The following is a 13,435-nucleotide window of genomic DNA, read 5'->3' on the forward strand; positions in this document are numbered from 1 at the left end:
ACAGCCTTCGGCAACTACAGTATATTTTAAGAAACCCTTAAAATGAAACGGCATTGATTGATTTCAGAGGCCACTGGAATGACATGCCCTCTTGGTATATAATGGCATGTTCTAACACACTGGTTTGTTGCGGGTAAAATGAGCACAAGTGTTCAAGCACATGACACAAATTTGTTGAGTCAAAGTATTGTGCTCTAGCCATTACCCCTACTGTTGTCGTGTTTTGTAGTCTGACATAAAATTGTTTACGCACATTTTGTGTGAATGCAGGTGTAGCGGAGGTATGGACTGTAACTGTGTTAGTGACCTGCTGCTCACGCCACCTGTCCCAACCCTCTGGACACCAGGTGAGACTTTGAAAGAGCTGAGATACGTTTGTGATACAATAACAGGATATTTTCATCAACTTAACTGTTTTGTTTTGTTTTCGCTGTCATAGTTTAATTTGACTGGATACATTGTAAAAAGTGGGAACCTGCAATTGCTATCTTAAAAGAATGGTTCACCCAAAAATGAAAATGCTTTCATCATTTACTCACCCTCATGCGATCCCAGATGTGTATGACTTTCTTTCTTCTGCTGAACACAAATGAAGATTTTTAGAAGAATATTTCAGCTCTGTAGGTCCTTACAATGCTAGTGAATGGTTGCCAGAACTCTGAATGTCCAAAAAGCAGATAAAAGCAGAATAAAAATAATCCATAATACTCCAGTGGTTAAATCCATATCTCCAGAAGCGATATGATAAGTGTGGGTGAGAAACAGATCAATATTTAAGTCCTTTTTTACTAGAAATCACCACTTTCACTTTCACATCTGAAAGTGACATGTGGCGCCTGTTTAGTTTCACTTTCACATCTGAAAGTAAAAGAGAAAGTGGAGATTTATAGTAAAAAGGACTTAAATATTGATCTGTTTCTTACCCACACCTATCATATCGCTTCTGAAGATATGGATTTAACCACTGGAGTCTTATTGATTATTTTAATGCTGCTTGTATCTGCTTTTTGGACCTTCAGATTTCTGGCCATTCGCTTGCATTGTATGGACATACAGAGCAGAGATATTCTTCTAAAAATCTTTGTTTGTGTTCTGCTGAAGAAAGTCACACATCTGGGATGGCATGAGGGTGAGTAAACAATGAGAGAATTTTCATTTTTGGGTGAACTATCCCTTTTAAGGGGCTTTCTCTACATGATCTGACTCTTAAAATGAGTTTTGTTGGTGTACATAATTTGTGGTGCTTGAATATTGGGGGGGTTGCAGGGTGAAGCATCAACATGTTTCCATTGATCATGGTATAAATATTGTGGGGGGAGGGGGGGGGTGGGTTGTACTTGTTTTGATTGTACATAATATAAAATGAAACATATCGTTTCACATGTATATGTATATACTCTATGTATAAATATAGCTGCACCCTTCCCCCATCCCGATTTAATGCTCAAAGTAATAATAATCAAAGTTTCCATCCCCCTGGAAACTACACCTCTGGATTTATGAATGAAGTGCTCTTGTTTTAAAATCTTCCCGCTCTGCTTCCAGTTGTTATGACATCCCCTGAACACTTTAAAATACTCATGATAACTTTTGACAACTCTATAACCTGTAAATCCACTTCGCTAGCTAATTACACTTAGACATCAACACCATAGATATCTATATAGAACCGCTAGAACGGAAGTTCTGAGACAACATTTTTAAGATGGCTGCGCACAAGTTTCTCTGGTGCATAAGGTGAATACAGTATACACTATACCACATTTAAAAAAGTTTATTCAAGAGCTGAAAATTCTCTCAGCTGTACTCGTTTTTGTATCAGTAACACAGACCAACTGTTCCCTAGGCTGAAAATATCCTAATAAACAGTCCCACTACCCTTCGCTTCATCCGTAATTTAGACAAGAATGCTCTTAGCAAGTAACAAAACCAACAGGCCTTATCCAAATCCTTTCACTAACTTGGCTATTTTCCTCAGGCATCGCCTTCCCAGATTGGGCCTATAAGCCAGAGTCAAGCCCAGGCTCCAGGCAGATCCAGCTGTGGCACTTCATCCTGGAACTGCTGCAGAAGGAGGAATACCAGGGGGTGATTGCCTGGCAGGGAGACTATGGTGAATTTGTGATCAAAGACCCAGATGAAGTGGCAAGGCTGTGGGGTATTCGGAAGTGCAAACCTCACATGAACTACGACAAGCTCAGCCGAGCACTGAGGTATGCAGAGCATGTGTGTGTTTCAAATTCAAATGCACAAAGGGTTGAAAAAATGCTTAATTGTTGCCTTTTATTATTCTCTTAAGTCATTCAATATGTATGTTTTAGATAATGTGGTTTGTTGAGTACACAGTGTGTTTGTCTGCGTCTTTTGTGTTTGTGTGTGTGTGCTTATCTTGTGCTGCATCCAAGGGGAAAAACATCATTTTTCTCACACACAATACCCTTTTTCATTTTTCACACAAATACCCTGGCCCCTTCATGCTGGATAGTATGCGGATAATTTAAAAGCTGCCTTCTCTCTGAAGAACATCAATACATACCAATTTGTGTATTCTTTGAACATCTAAATGGGTTCTGGATGTTCTCTGGCAAGAGGTTCATATAAAGAATACTTGTCAGATACTTGTCAATAGGGATTTTGAAATTAAGTCTAAAATTGATTCTTACCTACCTAGACTTACTGTATATCAAATGCATAACATCAAACTTTTAAGGCTTGAACATTGGCCCTGGTTGAAGTATGACTTGTCAAGTCTGCCTACTTCTCCCTCTCTTATTTATGCAAATAACTTAGAAGCATATCCATTTCTCATCCCTTCTATTTTATTGCTCTGGTCCCCTTTTCCCCTCCCCCGCCCTCTCTTTAATAGATGCTGTCACTGGCCACTAATTGTTATGAATAGGCACAGGCCATAATTAGCCTCGTTGATTAGCCTTGCTCAATTGCTCAATTAAGGGGCACAATTGCCATACAAAGTAAAAGCGTACAAATTATTGTGCTGGCAGATTGCATCGCGGGTACTCATGTAGGATGCTGGACTGGGTAAGGTGAAGTCAAGCATAAAGTGTGCTGAGATTAAAGAGCCTAGCTCTCATGCACAGTTGAGCATCCTCAAAGCTCTCTGACACTCATGATGAGTACAAACGTGTGATGGTCAGAGGAAAAGACTCAAAAGAGACTAGATAGATTTTCTATCTCTTATTTCCAACTGGGTTCACTCTCACAAGTCGTGTGATGCTAAGGGAAATCGAGACGGTCAGGTTTGCTCATCACCGAGCAGGAGAGGATGCTGACATGGCTGCCATTCTTGAATGAGGGCCATAGCCCTGGAAAATGTTTCAGTGGAGTTGGAGGCAGCCTTTTCCCCTGTAATTCACACCACTAGTGATTCATCAAAGGAAGATTTTAAAAGACCGCTAACATTCCTGTGTGCTCAGATTGTGCTTTCTTATACAGTTATTTTAAACATACACTGAAAAATTGGTAACCTTCAATTGTTGCCTAAAAGGGATGAAAATTCTCTCATTTACTTACCCTAATACCATCCCAGATGTGTTTGACTTTCTTTCTTCTGCAGAACACAAATGAAAATTTTTAGAAGAATATTTCAGCTCTGTTGGTTCATACAATGCAAGTAAATGGTGACCAGACCTTTCAAATGACAAAAGTCATATAAAAGCAGCATGAAAGTAATCCATACGACTCCAGTGGTAAAATCCATATCTTCAAAAGCGATATGATAGGTGTGGGTGAGAAACAGATCAGTATTTAAGTCCTTTTTTACTATAAATCTGTTTTCGCTTTCACATTCTGAAAGTGAAAGTGGAGATTTATAGTAAAAAAAAAAAGAGTGAAATACTGATCTGTTTCTCACCCCAAGCGATTGCATCACTTCAGAAGACATATTAAACCACTGGAGTCATATGGATTACTTTTACGTTGCCTTTGTGATTTTTGGAGCTTCAAAGGTCTGGTCACCATTCACTTGCATTGAATGGACCTAGAGTGCTGATATATTCTTCTAAAGTTGATTCAGTGATGTTAAATAATATTTTTGGATTTGAATTAAACCAATTTTCTGGTTTTATTCAAGTGAAAATTTTATTTAATTTGACTAAATCCATCTGACAAATTAAGTTAAACCAACCAAAGGCATTTTTATGGATTAGATCAAGTCGCTTATTTTTAGTGTAGATTAAACATATGATTTACATATGACTTACTTCTTGTAAAAGTATGAGACAAACATCTGCAGTTCCTCCTGTTTTCTGTCCTTCCTTCTTTTCTTTCATTTATTTCTACTTTCCTCTGTCATTTTCCATGCTGCAGGTACTACTACAACAAACGCATTTTGCACAAAACTAAAGGCAAGCGCTTCACATACAAGTTCAACTTCAGTAAGGTGGTTCTGGTGAATTACCCACTGTTGGATATGGCCAGCTCCCCGTTCCTGCTGGCCCAGAACCACTTCAATGGAGGGGCATCCACACCGGACTGCAGCCCTGTCACACCTGAGGTACAAGGGAATACACTTTATAAAAGCACAGTATAAAAAGAACTTTACCTGAACTGATCGCAATATATTAAGAGGATGGGAATTTACTGCCTGCTATAATAGACAAATGAATGCAGATGAAAAAACCTGAGGGGATGACGCACTCTGTTATAATAACAGCTCTATTGCCTGTGTTTAATGATTTATGTTTTTTTTTTTTTTTAATCCATACTGTATAAGGCTGTCTGTATTACCTTTTGATGTGAGGGATCAAGCTATTGATTGTACAGAGTCAGTCAGTATGTAGGTATCTTTCTACATAGGCTAAGGATGAAATGTTATTTATTAATTTTTTATTTAAAGGTATTTTATTCTCTCTATTTTTTTCATGGCCTATAATTTGTCCAGTATTGGTTTTTAACCATTATTTGCCTTCAGTCATTCTTAAACTTTTACTAAAATAGTTATTGTCTGAATACCTGGGGCTAAGTAAAAATTTGTATGCCCTATATACAAAGAGACTGAGAATAGGATACATTTTATCAATAAAAGTTTAGTTAAATCTGAAACCTCCATTCCACTCAGTTCCACCTGATGTATTATATCTTGACAGACATATTAATCATTATTTTAGCATAAATGATGCTCTTTAGTATAAATATGTTGTAAATTTACTGCATTAAAAGGTAAGTCAAAATAAATCCCTCAGTTATCCTTAATGCTGGGATTTTTGTAAATGAAAAGTAAGCTGATTTTACTTCTAATTAATAGAAGCAACAACACAGGTCATTCTATGAGAAAGTTATCTGCTGTACATCTTGATGAGGAGACTGAAGGAGACAGGTATAAATAAAGAGAAAGGAAGGAGAGAGCCAGAGGTGAAGAAGAAAGTAGATAGAATGTCACAGATGGCGTTAAGGAGCCTTAAAACAAAAGAAGACATTATCCCTTTTCTCTCATCTGCCTTGGAAGGCGTAGTCATCACTGGCATCGATTGAAAATGAAAGAAATGTGTGAAATGAAAGAGAAGGTGGGGGTGTCAGATCAGTGCAACGTAATTAATGCGGTTTTGTTAAGCAATCGAGATTACATAGCTTGGAAGTACAGTCCCGCCTTTCCCACTATGATAGAAGTGTGACAGAAATTATTGATCACCTTCATGCCGCTAATAAAAGAAAAAGAGAAAATCTTTATGTCGCTCGTCTGCCAAGACTCTTGTGATGACTTCCAGGTTTCCTTTATTGAGCTTTATTCCCCACCACCCTTTTCTAATCTGCTCCCAAAGTCATCCCATATTTTTGGAGGCTAACCACAGGCTCTTTTTGTTGCCTACTCTGACTGTCATTTTATGGAATTTTTAAAGGGATAGTACACCCAAAGATGTTGTTCCAAATTTGCATGACCTTTTCTTTTTTTTTTTCATTGAACACAAAATATCAACCTTAGTCACTCTTTATTTACATTTCTGCATAACATTTCCCTTTTGTGTTCCATGGAGGAAGTCATACAGGTTTGAAACAACATGAGGTTGAGAAAATGATGACAACATTTTCATTTTAATGTGTACTATCCCTTTAAGACAAGACCATTTTTTAAAGGTTTCTAAGGACAGAGTTAGATATATCATGATAGCTTCACATTTCTATTCATTCTCACGTGGGTTTTGATTCACTTGCAGTTCATTCTTGGTCCTTCTGCCCCAGCTAGATCACTTATTATCATATTATATGACTTAAACGTATTAGTTTTTTGACATCAAATAACTATATAAATGAAACGATTGCAATTAACCATCATCATTATGCTAATTTCATTAGCTATATGGAAAACAGATAGATTTTGTTAGTATTATTACAATTATTATTTTTAATAAACTAGTCTGCCATTTTAAACACTTTATATGCACTTTTTTTTTTAATTCATTTTATAAACTAATTCCTCTTTCTTTCCCACACTCTGTACTTTCTTTACCTTGTCACCCCTCTCATCTTTCCCAGGCCCTTCAGTCTTTATTCCCTCGTTTACCTGAATCGGGTCGAGGGCCTTCCCTTTTTGAGCGTGGTGCAGGGGCCCCAGGGCCTGATGGGGACAAGCTGAGACTGGACACTTTCCCTTTCTTCAGCTCAGGTGAGACATATAAAACTACATATAAACATATCTATAAGGGATGTCCTGATATGGGTCCAACACCGTGCTCATCACGTTATGTCTAGGAGTGATCATAAAACCGTCCAGCCGGCTGTGATTTAATTAGATAGATATATAGTTTACATGTGCTGCGCACTTCAAACTGAATGTGTGGAGCTGGTGCTGTGCCGACATCGGCTGCTCATTCCTTTTTAGAGCTTCTTGGCTTGTACATGTAAAACACCATCATGAGCATTGCGCCCTCTGTTTGTAGCAGATGACAGCGAGCAGAGCGCTAATTCACTTTTTATGCGAGGCACATACAGACTGCATATTAATTTTTGTGGTTTATTAATCACACTGGGTCATGTAGGGACCTGTTTTCTGGAGGTGTGAAGCTACTGTCAAAATCCCACAGAAACGGAAAGGACTTCACTCCAAAATATAAGCTTTCGCCAAGATCTCAATTTAAATGGAAAACAGTATGACAGAAAGATATCACTACTGTATAGTTATGTAATATTCAGTGTAATACTACTACTACTACTACTACTACTACTGATAATAATAATAATAATTCAATAGTAATTGTATTATATTTAAGCAATATCGCACATCTGTGATGCTCTTTTATGCAGCACTTTTTTTTGACAATAATAACTCCAATGTTTTATTTTGGATTGTGCTGTGAGGTTTTGTATAAAAGCATTTAACTTGATAAAAATAATACAATATGATGTTGAAAATGAATTGTTATATTTTCATTTGATTAAAGTTTTAAAGAATTCATTTATTTAGACACCATTTAATGAAGAATTTTAATTAAACTGTTGATATGGAATAAAAAAATTAATAAAAAAAAACCAAGTATCGTAATGGTATCGATGAGTACCAAAAAGGAAGTATCGGTACTCGTACTCATTCTAAAAAAAATGGTATCTGGATGGAAGGACAAATATAACAAATGAAATTGAGAAAATAATTAATATTAAAATTAATTAGGGAATACTGTTTCTTTTCTGTAAGTGTGTTAAATTCAGATTAGTGATTCATTTGCACTGTGGGTTAAAAAAAATAGTATTTATTGGTAATAGTGTTTATAAGTTCTTTGTCTTTAAGAGTGTCAGTAGCTATTTGCATTTTTACATGATCATTTGCATTTCTGCACATAAACTACTGCACTTTAGCACCCCCTCTTTGAGCGTTTACAAAGCTGTGTGTGTGTGTGTCTCCTTTGTCTTTTTGTATGCTCTGAATTTACATTGAAATATCAGTGTATCAGATTGTATGAGGGCATGTGTGAATGTGTACATATTTAAGAGTGTCTAAGAAAGATACCCGCCCCCCCACCACCAACTCTGTTTGTCCTGAGGACCGGTTCCGCCGCCCTCCTCTCCTTACCCCCTTTCTGTCTCCCATGTGTACCCCTGTCCTAATCCCTTCCCAAGCAGGAAGGCCCTAATTGAGGGTGCAGGCTTCAGTTTATGGCCTGTGGGCGCCCATTACTGTGTTTTCATAAGCAAGTGAGGCCTGCCTGACTGATTCAATATTCATGTGTCTGCCAGCTACTTCTGGCCCTACATACACACACACACACACACACTAGCACTGTCAAATTAGCTCTGCATATCAAATAACAGAGAGAGAGAGGGTGAGGAGATAAAGAGAGAGGGAGAGTGCGAGAGAAAGAGAGTGAGAGTTGGAATAAGGTGGAAAGATTAATGGGAGGGGAAGGATGAGACAAAAGTGAACATTTGAAGAAAGAAGCATTAGGAGGATGGAATAGTTAGCACAGGAAGCAAAAACAAATTAAAAGCAATGTACAGAATTAGGAGTGCTATTTCAGTGATCTCCCCTCTTATTTTTTACATATGAAAACATAATTATCCTGGTAGCACTTTTAAAAAAAAGGTTGTACAGTATTTGTTAGCATCAGTTAACGCAATAGATAACAGGAACTAACAATAAACAGTACTTTTACTGCATTTATTCATCTTAAATCATGTTAATTATTACAAATATTCATACATTTTTCACATTAAAAGATGTATTCATTAATTTTAGTTAATGCATTATGAACTAATATGAACAAACACTGAACAATAGTATTTTGGTAAATTAAAAGAATGTTCTGGGTTCAATGCAAGCTCAATCGATAGCATTTGTGGAATAATTTTGATTACCACAAACTATAATTTCATCTCGTCCTTCATTTATTTAAACAAAAATCTGGGATTTACCTGTATTACGGCATTTACCAGATTACAGGGTTTATCGCCGTTACATGGTTATCACAAGACAGTTGCATTATTGGCTATATATTTAAACAGAAATGGTTAGTAAGTGATCTTATCACACTAAAATCATGTTAACACGCATATCGTTTACATCTTGTGGCTATACATTTAAAACAGTTTGTATTTTAATGTTTACTGATTGGCCCCATTCGCCTCCATTGTAAGTGCGTTATTGAAGCTGCAATTTTTGCTCCTTTTTTTTTTAAATAAACAAGGGACGAGTCAAAATGATTTTTTGTGGCAAATAACATTATGCCACAAATGCTGTCGATTGAGCTTAACTTGTATTGAACCCGGAACATTCCTTTAACATTAATCAAGATTAATAATGCTGTAAAAATAATTGTTTATTGTTAGATCATAATACTTAATTCATTAATTAATGTTAATGAATAGAATCCTATTGTAAGTTTTACCATAATGATTTATATTTAATTCCTCAAAAAAGCAATCTTTGTGTAAAATGTACATTTTTGTGACATAAATATTACATTTCTATGATGTTCTCTGAAATATATGACTTATAATGTCCTTCTAGTTCCAAAACTGGAACATATGCACAATGTTTTCTGTTTTCAACTAAATCATATCATCTGTACAGTACTGTATTTAACATCTAATCTTAAACATTAACACTGATTTCCATTTCATGTTTGCCAATTTCTCCCACAGGGGCCCCTTGTTACTCTAAACCTCCATCCCTGTTGGGTCCTTATGCACGGAACCCCTCTTTCGACTACCCCTGGGGCTTCAACCCCTATCTCCCAGGGGCCTTTTCTCTGAACAACTGTCCCAAATTGCCCCCGGGCTCCCTCTACTCCTCTCACTTCTACCCTAACCCACTACAGTCCAACTTGTCTCAGCTACCACACCCCTTCTCCTCTCTTTTACCCCCCGGAGACACCACCGGGGCAGAACGTGCACAAACAGGAGGAACCAATGGCTCAGCAGGTGGTCAGCCTCCTAGACTCTGCATCCCACCATACCCAGGGAACTTGTCAGTGGGTCGGACTGAGCTGGGGAATGGTATTACTGGTGTAGGTGACCGAGAAAGAGGGGAAACCAACACCGCTGGAGGTCTTGGCCTAGGGTTAGGCCTAGGCCTGGGTTTGGGCGGTGTTGGAGTGGGAAGTGGGGGAGGTGGTCATCAGAGCCCTTCTGAGCGGAGAAAGGGTGTAAAGCAGGATCCAGAGTCTGACTCTGAGCTGGAGATCACAGATCTGAGCGACTGTAGCTCCGAGAATGAAAACGAGCCAGACTTCTCTCTGGGGAAGGGGTCAGGGCTACGTGGTCGCTCGCACCTCCTAGAGGCCAAATCTGGGGGCCTCGGGGGCATCTTGCCCCCTCTCTCCTCTCTTCCTCCACCTGTGTCTCCACATCCCCTTAAAAGCCTGGTGCCCCTGACTCCTTCACCTCCATCCCTACCTCCATCCCTCTCTCCCTCGCTCACTATGGTTGACCGGCACAGGGAAACAGAGACACTTAAACATATTGCTCACAGTTAATATGTTCTGTTGTGTGATTTTTGATGTCTTGCAGGTTCTCTCTTTCTCTTTTTTCTGTCTTTGTATACCTGCATTTGTGAAATAATGCTGTATATTCCCATTCATGTTTTTCTTCTTTTGTTCTGGTGACTCCTCTAAAGCCACTTCTTGATCATGCAGTTCCAAGATTAGAGAGTCAAATGATATGTGTTGAGACTCTTAATGCAACTTAAGTTTTGTAATTTTGAGATTGTAGAATTCAGAGTGAAAATACAGCACAAAAAGCAACCTGTTCAGATTATAATGATCTAAATCTCTAAAGAATTCCCATTCTCTCATCCCTGTTAAGATTAAAACAGTAAGATTTTAATTTAATGCCCAGACAGCACAGTAAAGGAATATGCATATATTTTAGCTCCCACTTTTTGAAATGCATTGCACTGCATTTCGGTCCAGTTGAGGTAGGCAGTAAGTTTGTTCTATTTGCTGTACTTCACACACCTTTCCATAAGTTGTTAATGCTAAGCTCTGCAATACAGTATTCAGCTGAACAGTGTAACAAGCAAAATGCAATAATGGCAACACTGAATTTTAAGGTGATTCAGTTGTGTTGCAATAAAGCACTTATTTGTGTTATATTGTGCTGATTCCAAGGGATTCAGACAAATATATTGTCAAACACTGAAGCCCTCCATAGTTTCTGAAGAGCAACTTTATTTATTTGTTTGTTTATTTATTTATTCAATGTTCATGTTCAGTCCATGTTAAAATGTCTTTTTTTTTTTAGCTTTTCAAAAACTTTATGAGACTGAAGAAGAGACAGAGTCAGTACTGCTCATGTCAGTGAATATTTAAAGTTTGTATTTATTTCATTGTATATATTTTATTATTGTGTAAATTATGTTTAATTACTATTACTGTATGGGATAGTTGTATTGGTGTCATTTTACTCTGTACCTAATTGAAGATTGATATATAAGACAGGGAAATATATAAGTATATATGTGTAATGACCCAAAGTTGACAGAAAGAGCACTCGTTTTTTTACATTGCTCTTAAGGATGGAGTTTAGACAGGGAAGTGTGCAAAAAAACAAAAAAACAAAACAAAAACAAAAGTCTGCTCCCTCTAATTGTGCTCTGTGGTAATTTCTGGACTGAGTTATGCCACTAGCCTAATCAAATAAAAAAATAAAAATAATTCACCTTGTGTGCTGTGCTATAATGAAAAATATTGGGTGCAGCACATGTTGAGAAATCTGTTCATTTGTTCAGACAATGTTAATTTGAATGTTTATTAGGTTTGATAATAAAGAATGAATGTCCAATTTGAAAGTAAAGATAATAGGAGCAGAATAATGCACATAAATGAATAGATTTTCCACTTAAAACAATTCAGACAGGTGTAGCAAAACAGGCTGGTCCAGAGCAAAAGAGATTTAACAGAGCAGTGCCAACAATATCCTTAGATATTTCTCTGATTTATAAGTTCTTGTCTGATTTTAGATAAGAATTTAAAGATGAAGAGTTATATGACAGTTGGTCCACTAGCCTTTGACTTTTCTTTTACTAAAGGAAATTGCAGCTGTACATAGACTGTGTATTTGTGAATACACATTGAAAAAAAAAAAAAAAAGCATTTACCTTACAGCAAAACTTTTCTTTTTATTGTGAAATTTAAAACAGAAAGGATAAGTAGAACAAAAAATGAACGAAGAGTAATATCTTTAAGAGCAATAAAAATGATTCTGGAGATTTGATTTTAAGTGTATGGATTTTCTCTGGAGATGTGATTTCATTTAAAATACATCCCACTTCAAAGAAGTACAACGGGGCTAAAGGACCCCGGGGTAAAAGGCACATTTAATTTGATTTTCTCCCCAAACATTAAATAGCAACAAAAACCTCCACAGTACACTCCTTAACACCTGTTGGACACAATACACAGCAAAAATATTCCTGATCAACAAGATCATTGCGTGTAATGTCTAAAGTTGGATTTTGAAGTAATTTGATCTAATATTTAATCATTTTTAAAATGTTGCAAATGTATGTAGCTAATGAGAATCCCTGAAATGAACACATTTATTTTTAGACAAAATACTTATAATTTTCATTTGTTCAAGGTGATTAAATATATATATATATATATATATATATATATATATATTTTTTTTTTAATAACTGTCGAATAAGTGAAAGGATAGTATTTAGTAATAGTAATTTAGTAACATGATAAAAAATGGGCTCACTCTGACTCACAATGGAGTTTAATTTGTTTATAGAATAGCCTACTTGAGATGTTATGAAATGCCAAATGTGTCTGAAATGAACAAAAATCGTTAACCCTTTTCTTAAAGTGGTTATTTTGTAGAAGCATTATCTTAACTTGTTACTCAAAAAAGCATCTTGCTGTCTAAAAAGTATTTGCCTAAGTTGACCAATTTTGCCCTATAATTATTGTCCCAATATTTACATGATATCACTTTAACCCCACGGGGTGCCTTTTACCCCAAAATGTAACCTTTTTTTTTTTTTTAATGAATTTTAATCAAAACATCCTTCCGTTATTATTTCTTTTCACACATATTATGTTGCTCCATCATATATTTAATAAAAATACATGTTTTTACAAAAAAAAAAAAAAAAAAAAAAAAAAAAAAAAATCTTTATACACTTTGTGACCAGAAAATAAGCACATTTTCCTTAAGGTGTGCCTTTTTAACGTGGACTGTACATCTTTGACATATTCGTCCTTATTTGCCGAACTAGAGAAATGAAAATGCGTAAAAGATGAACAACAACTGGGGGCCAGTCATATTTCCTGCGCATACAGCAATGCGCGCACTGAGAATAACATACAAAATTAGGCTATGATGGCTGTTTTACATAAGTTAATAAATCGTGTGTATGTGTATCGTAATACCATAGGCAGCCGTACTGTCCCTAAACACGCGTGTCCCAGTCCCGAGAACCACCGAAACATAGAGGGGAACAGATTTAGCGTAACACTGCGCGGAACCATACGGGCATACA

At 36.6% G+C, this 13,435-nt stretch overlaps 1 protein-coding gene across 1 annotated transcript; it reads left to right on the top strand.

Moving 5' to 3' along the window:
• The first annotated feature begins 283 nt into the window (after positions 1–283).
• LOC127454290 (ETS domain-containing transcription factor ERF-like) lies at positions 284–10,421 on the top strand. Its single transcript, XM_051721387.1, has 5 exons — positions 284–347; positions 1,979–2,213; positions 4,327–4,513; positions 6,490–6,619; positions 9,589–10,421. Exons 1-5 carry the CDS (start codon positions 284–286, stop codon positions 10,419–10,421), a joined length of 1,449 nt encoding a protein of 482 aa, XP_051577347.1.
• The last annotated feature ends 3,014 nt before the right edge of the window (positions 10,422–13,435 follow it).

This window comes from Myxocyprinus asiaticus, chromosome 16 (assembly GCF_019703515.2).
Source record: "Myxocyprinus asiaticus isolate MX2 ecotype Aquarium Trade chromosome 16, UBuf_Myxa_2, whole genome shotgun sequence".
NCBI lineage: Eukaryota > Metazoa > Chordata > Actinopteri > Cypriniformes > Catostomidae > Myxocyprinus > Myxocyprinus asiaticus.

Excerpts from the sequence above, each read along its gene's own strand:
- LOC127454290 (XM_051721387.1), top strand. The coding sequence starts at position 284 with ATGGACTGTAACTGTGTTAGTGACCTGCTGCTCACGCCACCTGTCCCA. Across the intron at positions 2,214-4,326 it reads AAGCTCAGCCGAGCACTGAG|GTACTACTACAACAAACGCA; the intron begins GTATGCAGAGCA and ends TCCATGCTGCAG. Across the intron at positions 6,620-9,588 it reads TTTCCCTTTCTTCAGCTCAG|GGGCCCCTTGTTACTCTAAA; the intron begins GTGAGACATATA and ends TTTCTCCCACAG.